This window comes from Apodemus sylvaticus, chromosome 3 (assembly GCF_947179515.1).
Source record: "Apodemus sylvaticus chromosome 3, mApoSyl1.1, whole genome shotgun sequence".
Lineage (NCBI taxonomy): Eukaryota > Metazoa > Chordata > Mammalia > Rodentia > Muridae > Apodemus > Apodemus sylvaticus.
Window position 1 is genome coordinate 99186276 of NC_067474.1, and position 12757 is coordinate 99199032.

General features: G+C 40.5%; 1 protein-coding gene across 4 annotated transcripts in view; it reads left to right on the forward strand.

The window, feature by feature from the left end:
* Nucleotides 1–12757, forward strand: part of Adamtsl1 (ADAMTS like 1) — a 383172-nt gene that overhangs the window by 226895 nt on the left and 143520 nt on the right. For all 4 annotated transcript variants that reach the window (XM_052176711.1, XM_052176713.1, XM_052176712.1 and 1 more), the window contains one exon: nt 8176–8305. In XM_052176711.1, coding sequence (XP_052032671.1) covers nt 8176–8305 — 130 coding nt within the window. The remainder of the gene's footprint in view (nt 1–8175; nt 8306–12757) is intronic.

Here is a 12757-nt window from a genome sequence, read left to right on the forward strand (position 1 = left end):
GGGGGCAGCCCTGTCTAGTCCCTGATTTTAGTAGGATTGCTTCAAGTTTCTCTCTATTTAGTTTGATGCTGGCTACCGGTTTGCTGTATATTGCTTTTACTATGTTTAGGTATGGGCCTTGAATTCCTGTTCTTTCCAAGACTTTAAACATGAAAGGATGCTGGATTTTGTCAAATGCTTTTTCAGCATCCAATGAAATGACCATGTGATTTTTTTCTTTGAGTTTATGTAGTGGATTGCATTGATGGATTTCCGTATATTGAACCAACCCTGCATTCCCGGGATAAAGCCTACTTGATCATGGTGGATTATCATTTTGATGTGCTCTTGGATTCGGTTGGCAAGAATTTTATTAAGTATTTTGCATCGATGTTCATAAGGGAAATTGGTTTGAAGTTCTCTTTCTTTGTTGGATCTTTGTGTGATTTTGGTATCAGCATAATTGTGGCTTCGTAGAAGGGATTGGATAGTGTTCCTTCTGTTTCTATTTTGTGGAACTGTTTGAAGAGTATTGGTGTTAAGTCTTCTTTGAAGGTCTGATAGAATTCTGCACTGAAACCATCTGGTCCTCTGCTTTTTTGGTTGGAAGACTTTCTATGTTTCCTTCTATTTCTTTAGGCGTTATGGGACTGTTTAGATGATCTATTTGGTCCTGATTTAATTTTGGTATTTGGTATCTGTCAAGGAAATTGTCTATTTCCTCCAGATTCTCCAGTTGTGTTGAGTATAGGCTCTTGTAGTAGGATCTGATGATTTTTTGGATTTCCTCAGTTTCTGTTGTTATATCTCCCTTTTCATTTCTAAGTTTGTTAATTTGGATACTTTCTCTGTGCCCTTTGGTCTGTCTGGCTAAGGGTTTATCTATCTTGGTGATTTTCTCAAAGAACCAGCTCTTGGATTCGTTGATTCTTTGTACGGTTCGCTTTGTTTCCAATTGATTGATTTCAGCCCTGAGTTTGATGATTTCCTGTCTTCTACTCCTCCTGGGTGAATTGGCTTCTTTTTGTTCCAGGACTTTCAGGTGTGTCGTTAAGCTGCTAGTGTATGCTCTCTCCATTTTCTTTTTGGAGGCACTCAGGGCTATGAGTTTTCCTCTTAGCACTGCTTTCATTGTGTCCCAAAGATTTGGGTATGTTGTGCCTTCATTTTCATTAAATTCTAAAAAGTCTCTGATTTCTTTCTTTATTTCTTCTTTGGTCAAGGTGTCATTGAATAGAGTATTATTCAGCCTCCATGTGTATGTGGGCTTTCTGTTGTTTTTGTTGCTATTTAAAATCACTCTTACACCATAGTGATCTGATAGGAGGCATGGGATTAGTTTGATCATCTTATATTTGTTGAGGTCTGCCTTGTGTCCAATTATATGGTCGATTTTGGAGAAGGTACCATGAGGTGCTGAAAAAAAGGTATATTCTTTTGCTTTAGCCCCTCCACTCTCAATCCCTCCCTTCCCTTCCGTCTTTCCCCATCCCACAACTTCCAGCTACTTTCCTTCCTTCCTCCACTAGTCCCCTTTTCTGTTTGTTTTGATATGTATAACCAATTACTCTACTTCCCACCCCTCTGAAAATGTATTCCTCTCCTTCCTTGATTTGTAACATTTTAATATGTAGATTCACATATGTAGACACACTTGTGCATATATACATATACACATGCAAGAGAGAACAAAAAAGAGAATCCACATGTATGAGAAAATACATAATATCTGTCTTTTAGAGACTGGCTTATTTCATTTAACATAATGATTTCCAGTTACATCCATTTTCCCACAAATGCAATGATTTTATTTTTTATGGCTGTCTAAAATTCCACTGTGTGCATGCAACAATTTTTCTTAGCTGTTTGTTGCTTAATATCTAATCTGCTTTCACTTCCTGTCTGTTATGAATAGGGCAGCAATCAACACGGATATGCAAGTATCTCAGTGCCTAATTTTAGCCTCTGGTTATGCACCCAGGAATGGCACAGCTAGATGATGGTTTTGTTTTGGGTGTTTTGAGGAACCTCCACACTGCTTTCCATGGTGGCTGCACAAGCTCTCATTCCCACCAGGATGAAATGCTATCAGCATTCATTGCTGTTTGCTTTTAGATGAGAGTTATTTTGATTGGCGTAAGATAGAATCTTAAAGCAATTCTATTTTACATTTCTGATGGCTAAGGATATTTAACATTGTTCAGATATTTACTGGATATTTCTTCTTCTTCTTCTTCTTCTTCTTCTTCTTCTTCTTCTTCCTCTTCCTCTTCCTCTTCCTCTTCCTCTTCCTCTTCCTCTTCCTCTTCCTCCTCCTCTTCTTCCTCCTCCTCCTCCCCCTCCCTTCCTTTCTCCTTTCTTCCTCCTTCCTTCCTCCTTCCTCTTCCTTCTCCTCTTCTTTTCTCATCTTGTCATCCTTTTTAGGTGTGTGTGGCATATGTGGTGTGTGAGGATATGTGTGGATGCTGTGTACATTGATGCACATAAGTACTGTGGTGTGCATGTGGATGTCGGAAGATGAGTTTGAGAGTTGGTTCTCCCCTTCCATCTTGTTTCTGCCACTTTGCCATGTAATCCAACTGTCTTACAAGCTTCTAGCAATTCTCCTCTCCACCTCCCCTGTCAATAAAGAACAGGGATTGCAGATGCATGCTGCTGCCTCTGGCTTTTTCCATGGCTCCAGGGATTGACCTTGAGTTGTCAGCCCTTCATGGCAAGCACCTTTAAACACTGAACTCTCTCTCCAGCCATATATTTCTTCTATTGGGAACTGCCCATTCAGTTCATTGGCTCATTTGTTGATAGGAGTTTGTTTGTATGTTTAATTTTTGCAATTCTCTGTCTATCCTTAATATTAACCCTTGCCTGGTACACAGTTTTCAAGGATTTGTTTCATTTTTTGTGTGTGCTATTGGAAACCTGTTCAGAAGTTCTCGCCTATCTTGAAGTGTTTCACCTGTAAACTTTCTAGCCCTATATTAAGGTCTTTGATACATTTTGAATGATTTTTTTCTACCATGATAATTGAGTTTTTCCCAATACATCTTAAGACACTGTCATCTTAATATATGGTTGTTATACCTTTATTAAAACTCAGGATTCTATAACCTTCTGACCTCATTTCTAGGCTCTCTTCTGTTCTACTGGAATATTGGTCTGGTTCTGTGTAGTGTAAAGCTGGTTTTGTTGGTGTATAAATTGACAATGGCTAAGAACTTTCAGTGTCGTTCTTTCTAATAAGGAATATGTTAGTGATTAGGGCCTCTGGCAGTTGCATATGAAACCTAGAATTGTATTTTGCATTTCTCTGTACAATGTCACTTGAATTTTGATGGGAATTGGATTGAATCTGTAAATCACCTTAATACAGCTATTTTTACAATATCAAATCTCTTTATCTATAGGTATACAAAGTCTTTGCCTCCTCTAAGGATTTTACTGTGGAAAGATTGCTCACCTGTTTTGTTAGATGTATTCCTAGACATTTTACTCCTTGTGAAAGCTGTTGTGTGATTTAGAAAACCATTTCTAGCGTAACACAGTTCTAGATCCTGCGTGCAACAGTAAGGAGGGATGTTAGTGTTTGCATCGCTGTGACCTACACCTGGGGGAAACATTTTGAAAGGAGAACAGCTTTACTTTGGCTCATAGTTTAAGGGATTCCAGTCCACAGTTAGTATCCTTCACTGTCACATGCCTGAAGCGGGTTGGGCTGTCATGGCAGCACGACCAGGAGGCATAGAAAATATATTTTTATCATCCTCATTGTAGGGAAAAGCTGACATATCTTTGCAGGGCACACTCCCAGTGACCCACTTTCCTCCCTACACCTAGCCATCGTACTATGCATCTATCAAAGGTACTCACTGATTAGGAAATTGTGTTGTTGTTTAGGCTTTTGATTCTTACTTTTTGAGACAGGGTCTCACTCTGTGACCCACAATGGTCCAGAATTCTTGGTGAACCTACTATGTAGCAATCTGGCCTCATACAAGCAACAGTCCTCCTGCCTTACCTTCCTAGGTTTGGGGACTACATACGTGAGCTCTCTCAGTCAGCAAGGTTTCAGATAATTTGTTTGGTCTTGGTTACCATGCCATGAAGTGCTCCCTATGCATTGAATTATCACATTTGGCATCAGTGGCTCTAGGCCTGCTGGCATTTTTAAAGTATTTTAACAGCATTAGTAGCAACCTCAGGATTCAATACTGTTCCCTTCAGCTGGCAACCAAAGCCCCAGTTCATGAGCCTTCAGGGGATATCTCAGATTAAAACCATAACAGTAAGCTGCATGCAGTGGCTTGTCATCACAGCTTTAAGAGTCCTATACCATCCCCTTGGGAAATCACAGATGGAAGCAACAATATCTTGTGATCTGTTTAGTTATGTCGTCATACCATGAATTTGCAGATTTGGAGACCTGCCCACAACTGGCATTACATACTATAATAGAATGATTTGAATATCCATAAACCTTAAATGTTACACATGAATTTGGCCATCACAAATTAAATAAAATTTAGAAGTCATAAAAGCTTAGGGGGAAAAGGATAAAACGCTGAGATGGCGTTGTCAGAGGCATGGCAAATAACATAGTCTATTAAGGACAAAACTAATATCTTAGATGAAAGGAAATCAATTTGGATTCTGGTTTTACAGTGTCACTTTTTAAATGATGCCCTTGTTTGGTGACCTATGTCAATGCAACATCAACTTGGGAAGCATTCTCTTGTTTGAGAGACTCAGAGAAATCAAGGGTAGATAGGAAGAAGACTAATAAGCAGTAGGTATTTATATTCTGTTAGGTATCATTTAGTGAAAGAATATGAGAGAGGGGAGGAAGGGAGAGAGAGGGAGAGAGAGAGAGAGAGAGAGAGAGAGAGAGAGAGAGAGAGAGAGAGAGAGAGAGAGAGAAAGGAGAAGAAAGAGTGGATATCCATATATCAGTTATAACTATATACAAAGTTGTAAGAATATATCTATACCTTTAGATGTGGGGATCTTTAAATATATAACTGTATATGGCTGAGAGCAAATTAGCAAGAATGTCCTGTCTCGACACTTCCTTTAAAATGCATGCTGCTGAAATGATTCCAGACAAATGTCTAGGTTATTTCTGAAGATGTCAAGGGAAGCAGCTATGACGGGCTCTTGGTATTTTGAAGCATTAATGCTGTCAGTGAGTTCTTAGAGCCTCAGATATACTCAGCTTCACCATTCACCAACCATGTGACCTCAGGAAGTCGTTTCATGCTTTTAATCTCCAGTTTCCCTACCTGAAACTAGGGTTTAAAGAGTGCTTGCCTCACAAAATTATAGAGAGAATGAATGATGTATGCTAAGTACTTAGCTACAGTACCTGGACCATAGTGGACACTATATATTTTAGATGTTACAACTCCAGGCAATAGAACAAAATGTCTGTTCAGTGGACTAATTTAAGTGGTGTATGCTCCATGAAAGTCTCCACAGGGTACCCTGTGGACCATCTTGAGTTATCAACCCAGTAACCATTGTCAGTCACTGCTCAGAGTACTGTGCTAACACCATCTAGATTGTGCAGGTGTCTGTGGGGATATTGTTTTCTATGGCTATAGTCACTATTCACTTTATATATTGTTTCAACTTCTAAAGTTGCCCCAAATCACTGAATAAATTAAACAGAATCAAAACAAAGCCAGCAGAAACAGAGTGATTGATGTAAAGACACAGAAACAGAACAGCTCATAGAATGCTAGACACTAAAATGTGATGTCATACCCCTCTTTCATTAAGCTATCTCTCCTTCATTAACATATACTATTTGGTATTGGATCAGTTAGGTTCTCTTTTCATTTGTTTCATTGTTAATAGTTACCCTGTTACTCTGTTCTGCTCCTTCTAATGCTAAATTATCATGTTTTCCCATTAGTGGCTAGATAGTCTGGTAACATTTTCTTAATACTTTTTGACATTAAAATATAATTATACCATTTACTCTTCACTCCCTTCAACTTTTCTCATGCATCTTCCCTTGATCTGTCTCAAATTCATGGCCTCCATTTCTTTAACATATGCATACATACACACAAAATATATATGTGTATGGTTATGTGTATGTGCACATGTGTGTGTATTCCTAAACATAAATACAACCTGCTCAGTTCATACAAAGTTACTCATATGTTTATGATTTCAGGGCTGAATACCACTTGGTATTAATTTGTTTGGGGTATCTTCCATAGGAAAGACTAGTTTTCTTGCTCTTAGCATTCCTTAGTTACCTGTAGTTCTTTGTCTAGGGTGGAGGGCCCATTCCTCCTGTTAGCATGTCTATTGGTGTCTATTGGTAAAATTTAGGCATGTTGATAAGACTTTATGTGTATAGGTTCTCTGATATTTCTGGGAGACAATGTATCAAACTTTGTTTTATAATCTTTTCATCCCCTCTTCACTATGATTTCTGAACCTTAGATACAAGTGATGTGTTTTTGAGGTATCAATTGGGCTGGGCACCACATATTTTGATTGGTTGTGATTTCCTGTGATGATCTCTGTCTGTTACAAGGAGACATTTCTTTGATGGTGGGGGTGAGACCTATACCTATCTGTGGGTACAAGGATAAATATTTAGAATGTAGTTAGGAATTATATGGCACTAACAGGTTCTCTATCAAATCCATGATTTCACTAGCTCCCATTAGTTGACTGGGGTTTTCCAGTATCAGGCATGACTTTACTGTTGGTAAGCAGGTCTTCAGTCCAATTAGAGAGCTCTTGGTTACCACCATGACACATGTACCATTATTGCACTCCTAGGGTTACCGTGCTTATTTTGATCATTGTTTTAGTTCATGGGCATCATAATGTAGTAGCATTATCTATCACTTCCATCCCTTTGAAGCTTGCATACAGCCTTCTGTTTCCATGAAAACCAGTCCCCAGGGAGGTTTTCAGATCAGAAATGGCTAAGATCATCTCAGTCATGTGTCCAAATAATAAGTTGTTTTCAACGTCTAGGAAGCAAGCAAGTGCAACAGCAATAGCCTATGTTCGGGGAATCCCTTGGACAACCCTGACCACAATTCAAAGTGGGGTTTATCATGCCTGGTCTGGGGGATTTTTTGTAAATATTCTGTGAATGCTTAGGGAAGCATTGTCAGACCAGATGAGAAATTTTCATTTTGACTGTGTGTGTGTGTGTGTCTGTGTGTGTGTGTGTGTGTGTGTGTGTTATAATTTTAGGTAGATATTAATAATTCATTGACTTTTTCAGACATTGTTATATTTTACCCTCTCTCCTTTTTCTGTATTAAGCTCCCCACTTCCTAATTAAATCCCCCAGTTCTTCCATGTCCTCCTTAAATTACGTGTACCCTGGCTTGCCCTTTCCATTTCTCCCCCATCCCCCTACACTGGCAATGATCCCTGTCCCAGTCCAACAGTTACTCCAAGTTATATACTCACATTTGAAGATTTGAAAGTAGGAACTTCAGATGAACAAGTTATGTTTGTTTCTAGGTCTAGGTTACTCTAATCAATATGATCTTTTCTAGTTTTATCCATTTGCCTGCAAAATTCATGATACTCTTTACAACTGTATGCATTCCATTCTGTATGCATACCATATTTTTTATTAATCATTCATCAGTTAAGGACAGCTAGGTTGTTTCCATTTCCTAGGTATTGTGAATAAAGGAGTGTGAACATGGCTGAGTTAGCAAGTATCTGTGAACTGGGATGGTGAAGCCCTTTGGCATATGCTAAGGAGTAGTACAGCTGGGTCATGGTAGATTGATTTTTTAGCATTTTCAACCCTAATTTCAAGAGTTGCTGGACTGCCTGGTAGCATTGTTAAAGCATTTCAGCTACCTATTTTTTCAGAAAGTTGCTCTCCTCAAGAGGTATACTGAGAGGTCGTAGGCTCATGAATTCCTCCTTTCCAGTGGAATAATTACTTTTAAAGAGTTGTGTTGCCTAAGTACAAACCCAAGGCTTTGTTTATGCTGAGCAATCACCCAGCCACTGAGCTACACTCCCAGCCCTCGATCAAGTGATGCTTAACAAGATTGGCAGTGTGGTGCTTCAAACCGAGGCCTCTAATGTGGAGCAAGAGTCCCACTGATCAGAGACCTCCCACCAGCTGCCTGTCTACACTTCACCACCCCAACACACCCCCACTCTGCACTCTGGCCTGACAGTGTGATTTGTACACAGGTGTCCAGGAGGCTGTGGTAAGCTGCCTGAACAAACAGACCCGGGAGCTCGCTGATGAAAACCTGTGTGTGACCAGCCGACGGCCCCCACAGCTCCTGAAATCTTGTAACTTGGATCCCTGCCCAGCAAGGTAAGGGATGTGTTGCTGCCCCTGCCAACCAGGAGCATGTGCTGAACTGGGTGCATCTCTCTATGGGTAACAGAGGAATGCTTATTGTTACCCAGTGTTTTGAAAACCAATTAGTGTCAGTTCAAACTTCTAGTCAAATCCACTTAAATTTAATTGAAAGCAGGGCCCTGGAATTCTATCCCAATCAATGGTCATATAGTCCAGAGGTTCCATGCACTGAGCAAATTTATGGTGTGGATGTTATATGCATGTAGCTCTCTGTTGCTTTCCCCTAAAGTGAAAAAGAACTGACCATAGACTTCATGATCTATGCTACATTTTAGCCCAGATGCCAAAGCCTTGAACCATTGTAATAAACTGGCTCTGAAATCACAAAGTATAAGGTACTGAAGCATCTGGGTGGTATAACTGACCCACTGTGAAATCTGTGTGCACACAGCATACAGATTCATTCTAGCATGCTTGGGGTGTGTGTGTGTGTGTATCATTCCACATGCGTAAAATCAATTAGAGCATTTCATTGTTCAGCCTTGCCCGCGTCTCATTATCACCCAAACTTTGAGTCTTTGCTAATCAATCCAACCACTGCTTCGGTCCATATGATTTTATTGTGTCTCGGGAAATTTGCCTTTTAGATACTTTTTTTGAGCAAATACCCTATATGATTCTGGTTTGGATGAGATATGTTTAAGGAACTAAAGCCAGGCTTGCAAATCTATAGATGCATTGAAGAATGTTATTTTATAAGGTCATGTCCTAGATATGAAAGGAATCTGTCTTCTGAATAGTTCTCATTTCTCTGCAAAACATAAGAGTCACTATAGCATTTTCAGGTGCTACAGTAGCTTGCTGGTAAAGCCTGTGTATGCATTGCCTTCTTTCTCAGCCAGCTCTAGTAGAGTCCTTATTTTGGGACTTGAACAAAACAGATTCAGGCCTTCTCAAATCACATGACACAGCTCCCTGGTGACTTTCTGGTCACCATAGTTGTTCCATGTATTGATCTAAATGCCAAGACTGAGCTTTCCCCTTCAAATATAGAAATGACCTTGGCCAACTGTACCACATCCTCCAAAGCCAGCCACTTTCCTGGAACAGCACTCTACCCATTAGAACAACAGCCAGGAAAACAGTGTCACAGGCTGGGCAGAGAGAAGTGGACAAAGAGAAGCTAGATCCTGTGTGTTAGATGCCAAGCAAGTTTGTAGCATGGCTGCTATATGCATGTGTTCCCAGGGCAACTCGTTCCTCAACTATCTCAAACTCTCCACTGTCCAAGTGTGTGACCCTAGGAAGGAATACAATCTCCTCTATTCAGTGACAGCCTTAAAAGAAGGCTGCCAGGCACTTGGCTAGAAGGTCAACAGGGCTGGGTCTCAGTCTACCTGTCACCACCTAGCTCTGTAGCCTTAGCAAGTTGACTGTTCTCTCTGTTTCCCCATGAATAAAATTACTGGACAAGACAACATGAGCTTGCCATGCCCCCATGCAAATAATTCATTATCCCCAGGCAGAAGCTTCACAGAGCTATCAGCTCTTCTGTGTGAGGTCAACTGCTGTCCTTTATATCCTGCTCATTTGCCATTATAAGGAAATAGAAGTGTCTTTTCAGCACATCCCATGGCTAAGATGAACTGAGGCAAGGCCAAGCAATCAGTACTTGGATTGGGAGGAAATTGCTCACATGTGTATCCAGTGAACCCACCCTTTCTCTGAGAAGAAATTATTATTATTATTATTATTATTATTATTAAAACATGATACAAGTATACTTTTTTGTTCTCAAAGGGATAATATTAATTTAGATAAGACAAATTTACCCAGCTCTTTTGTAATTGATTCTCCTGTGGACTATTCTGGAATACCTTCAGAGCGGCCCTCTCTTCCTGATCCCCTTGGAGTGAGATGTATACACATTTGTTTGGTAGAGATGTAGCCATGTGCCCTTCTCCTCTACATTAGTCCAGTCAGGAGTTACTTAGATCTTCAGTTCCCCATTCTTCAGCAAGCTTCTGAGTTCCCTGGGTGTCTTGCTGTATCTTATGATGGATCAAAACTTCCTACACTGTCTTTTATGATCTTGGCCTTCTCTGAAATCCGCGTGCATTTTTGAAAAATGAAAACCACAGCATTCCTATGCACCATACAGAAATGCTTCAAACCTTCACTTTTGGTGTCTGTGAAGAGACTTTGGGTTAAGACATGCCTCCTTCCTAGGGGAGTTATCAATGCTCATGATCGCCAGTGAGGAAGTGGCCAGTCTCACCTATGCAGGGACTAATACTGTAGCATTCAGTGCACCAAAGACCTCTGTCTTCCTGGAGCAGCTCCTGAGGCCCACCCAAGGTCTTTCTGGTTTCTTCTGAGTGAAACTGAGTTTGTACCAGAAGCGCATGTCTGACTTTTGCCAGTGTTCCCCCATGCAGCTTCCAAGCCTGGTCTCTCATGGCAGGAGAAGCACATTCCAGGCTGGAAGGACCCTTTCCAGCTTTTGTGTGTCTTTTTGAGTACATACGTGTGCATGTGTACAATGCTTATCCTCTTTAAATAACTTTTACAAAGCAGTAGTTTCTATTGAAGGGGTGAGATTTTAAAGTCCTTGCTCTCAGATTTATGTTTTGATCCTTCTCTCTTGATATCTGTGGGACAACAGGTGGCCGGGGACTGTTCACCTGGAGGCCATGTTTGTAATACACAAGGTTTCGGCCGTGCTGTGAATGGGAGCCTGAAGGCATCCCTGCTCTTTCTGCCCTCTTCCTCCTTCTCTTCATCTTCCAGGTGATGCTTAAAATGCCATTATTAGGCTTCACTTCATAATCTCAAGGCCTTAATTGTCAAACTAAAATATGAATATGATGTTGTATATAGAAAAGTATACTCAAAGTAAAGAAGGATCCAAAGTAAGCACTGATGGAAAGGACAGGGACAAAAAGGTCAAGTAGCTGTTAGCAATGGCCAATGGAAAGGTTGGTTCTGGGAGGGCGGGTATCAAACTGTGGAAGATAAATATTTGTTCCTTTTCAACCATCACTAAAATTGGCCATAAAACATTGTATGCAGTTTCGATTATAAGCCATCAGTGAGAGCTTTCTTCAAAGTCCATAGGAAAGGAGTTACTCTCATAAAGAAGGAAACTCTTGTGCACAGTTAATACTATGCGGTTTGAGTCTCAGAGGCTATATCATCTTCCCCAGTGTGCCATCAGTGAGTGAGGTTGGCTCAAGAAGATTTTAAAAAGCCAAGAGCCATTGTGGGGAAATAAGTCAGTCTCTGTTCCCACTTTATTAAAAAAACAAAACTTTCTGGCTGTTCTAATTATCTAAGTAGCTCATGAAGAGACTGATCCTTTAAAACTCAAGGGGACTCAAGGGGATATCAAGAAGAGAAAGTAAAGATGGGAAGAAGTGGCTTTTGTGAGATAGTGTCTTTGATGCTTTGATGCAAGTCAAGGATGCTGTAGTCATGAACTCTGAACAGTATAGTCGCCTGCACAAGACCTGCACAGTGACCTTACCAAACAACATGCCATTGTGTGTGGGAGAAAAGTCCCTAAGGCCTTACCCCTGGGTAAGGGACTATAGGCAATTGATAGATATTGAGGGAGAGAGACTCAGTTCTCTCTAGGGATGAACCCCTGACAGGTTTTCCAATCCTACGTGGTCAGTTCTAAAGACATGTACATCCAAACAACACTAACTAGGCTCAGTAGATTGTGTGTGTGTATGTGTGTGTGTGTGTGTGTGTGTCTATGTATGCATATAAAACAATCTAACAATAATATTATAGAAGAGATCATGAATTCAAGATGAGGTGAGAGGACATGAGAAGAACTGGGGAGGCAAAGAAGGGTAGAAATGATTACAGTGCATTCAGGCACAAAATTCTTAAACAAAAGAGTTTTTTAAAACCCCTCAAGCACAGCAGTAGTAATCAGGGTAGAAGGGCAGCCCCCTTCCCCACCCTCTTACCATCTTAGTCACATTTCCCCCTTTCTTGCCCAGAGAGACATGCTGGTAGCTTGGTATATAGGCTTCAAGACTACTTACCAACATATACAAATATACAAGGCTCTGATGTTTGTCAAACAAGACCTCATTGCACTTACTGCTCAGGAGGTTCAAGTTTCACTTAGCATCGCTTGCTGGGAAGCTTTCTCATCCATGGGACACCAGAAGGAAGAGCAAAAGGATGCAGGCTGTGGCTCAAGCCTCTTTGGCCACTTTTCACTAACCTTCAAAAGGCTATAGCCATTTTTAGATCTTCATTTTCTTCTTTAACATAAGATACCATTTTATAATGCTGGGTATAGGGAGTCACTACAACTTCAGTACTTAAGGGACTGAGGCAAGCCATGAAGCTGTGGTAAGCCTGGGCTATACAATGAGTTCCAGGCCAGCATGGGCTACAGGGTGAGACTCTGCCAATAACAAAAACAATAATAAGATCTGTGCT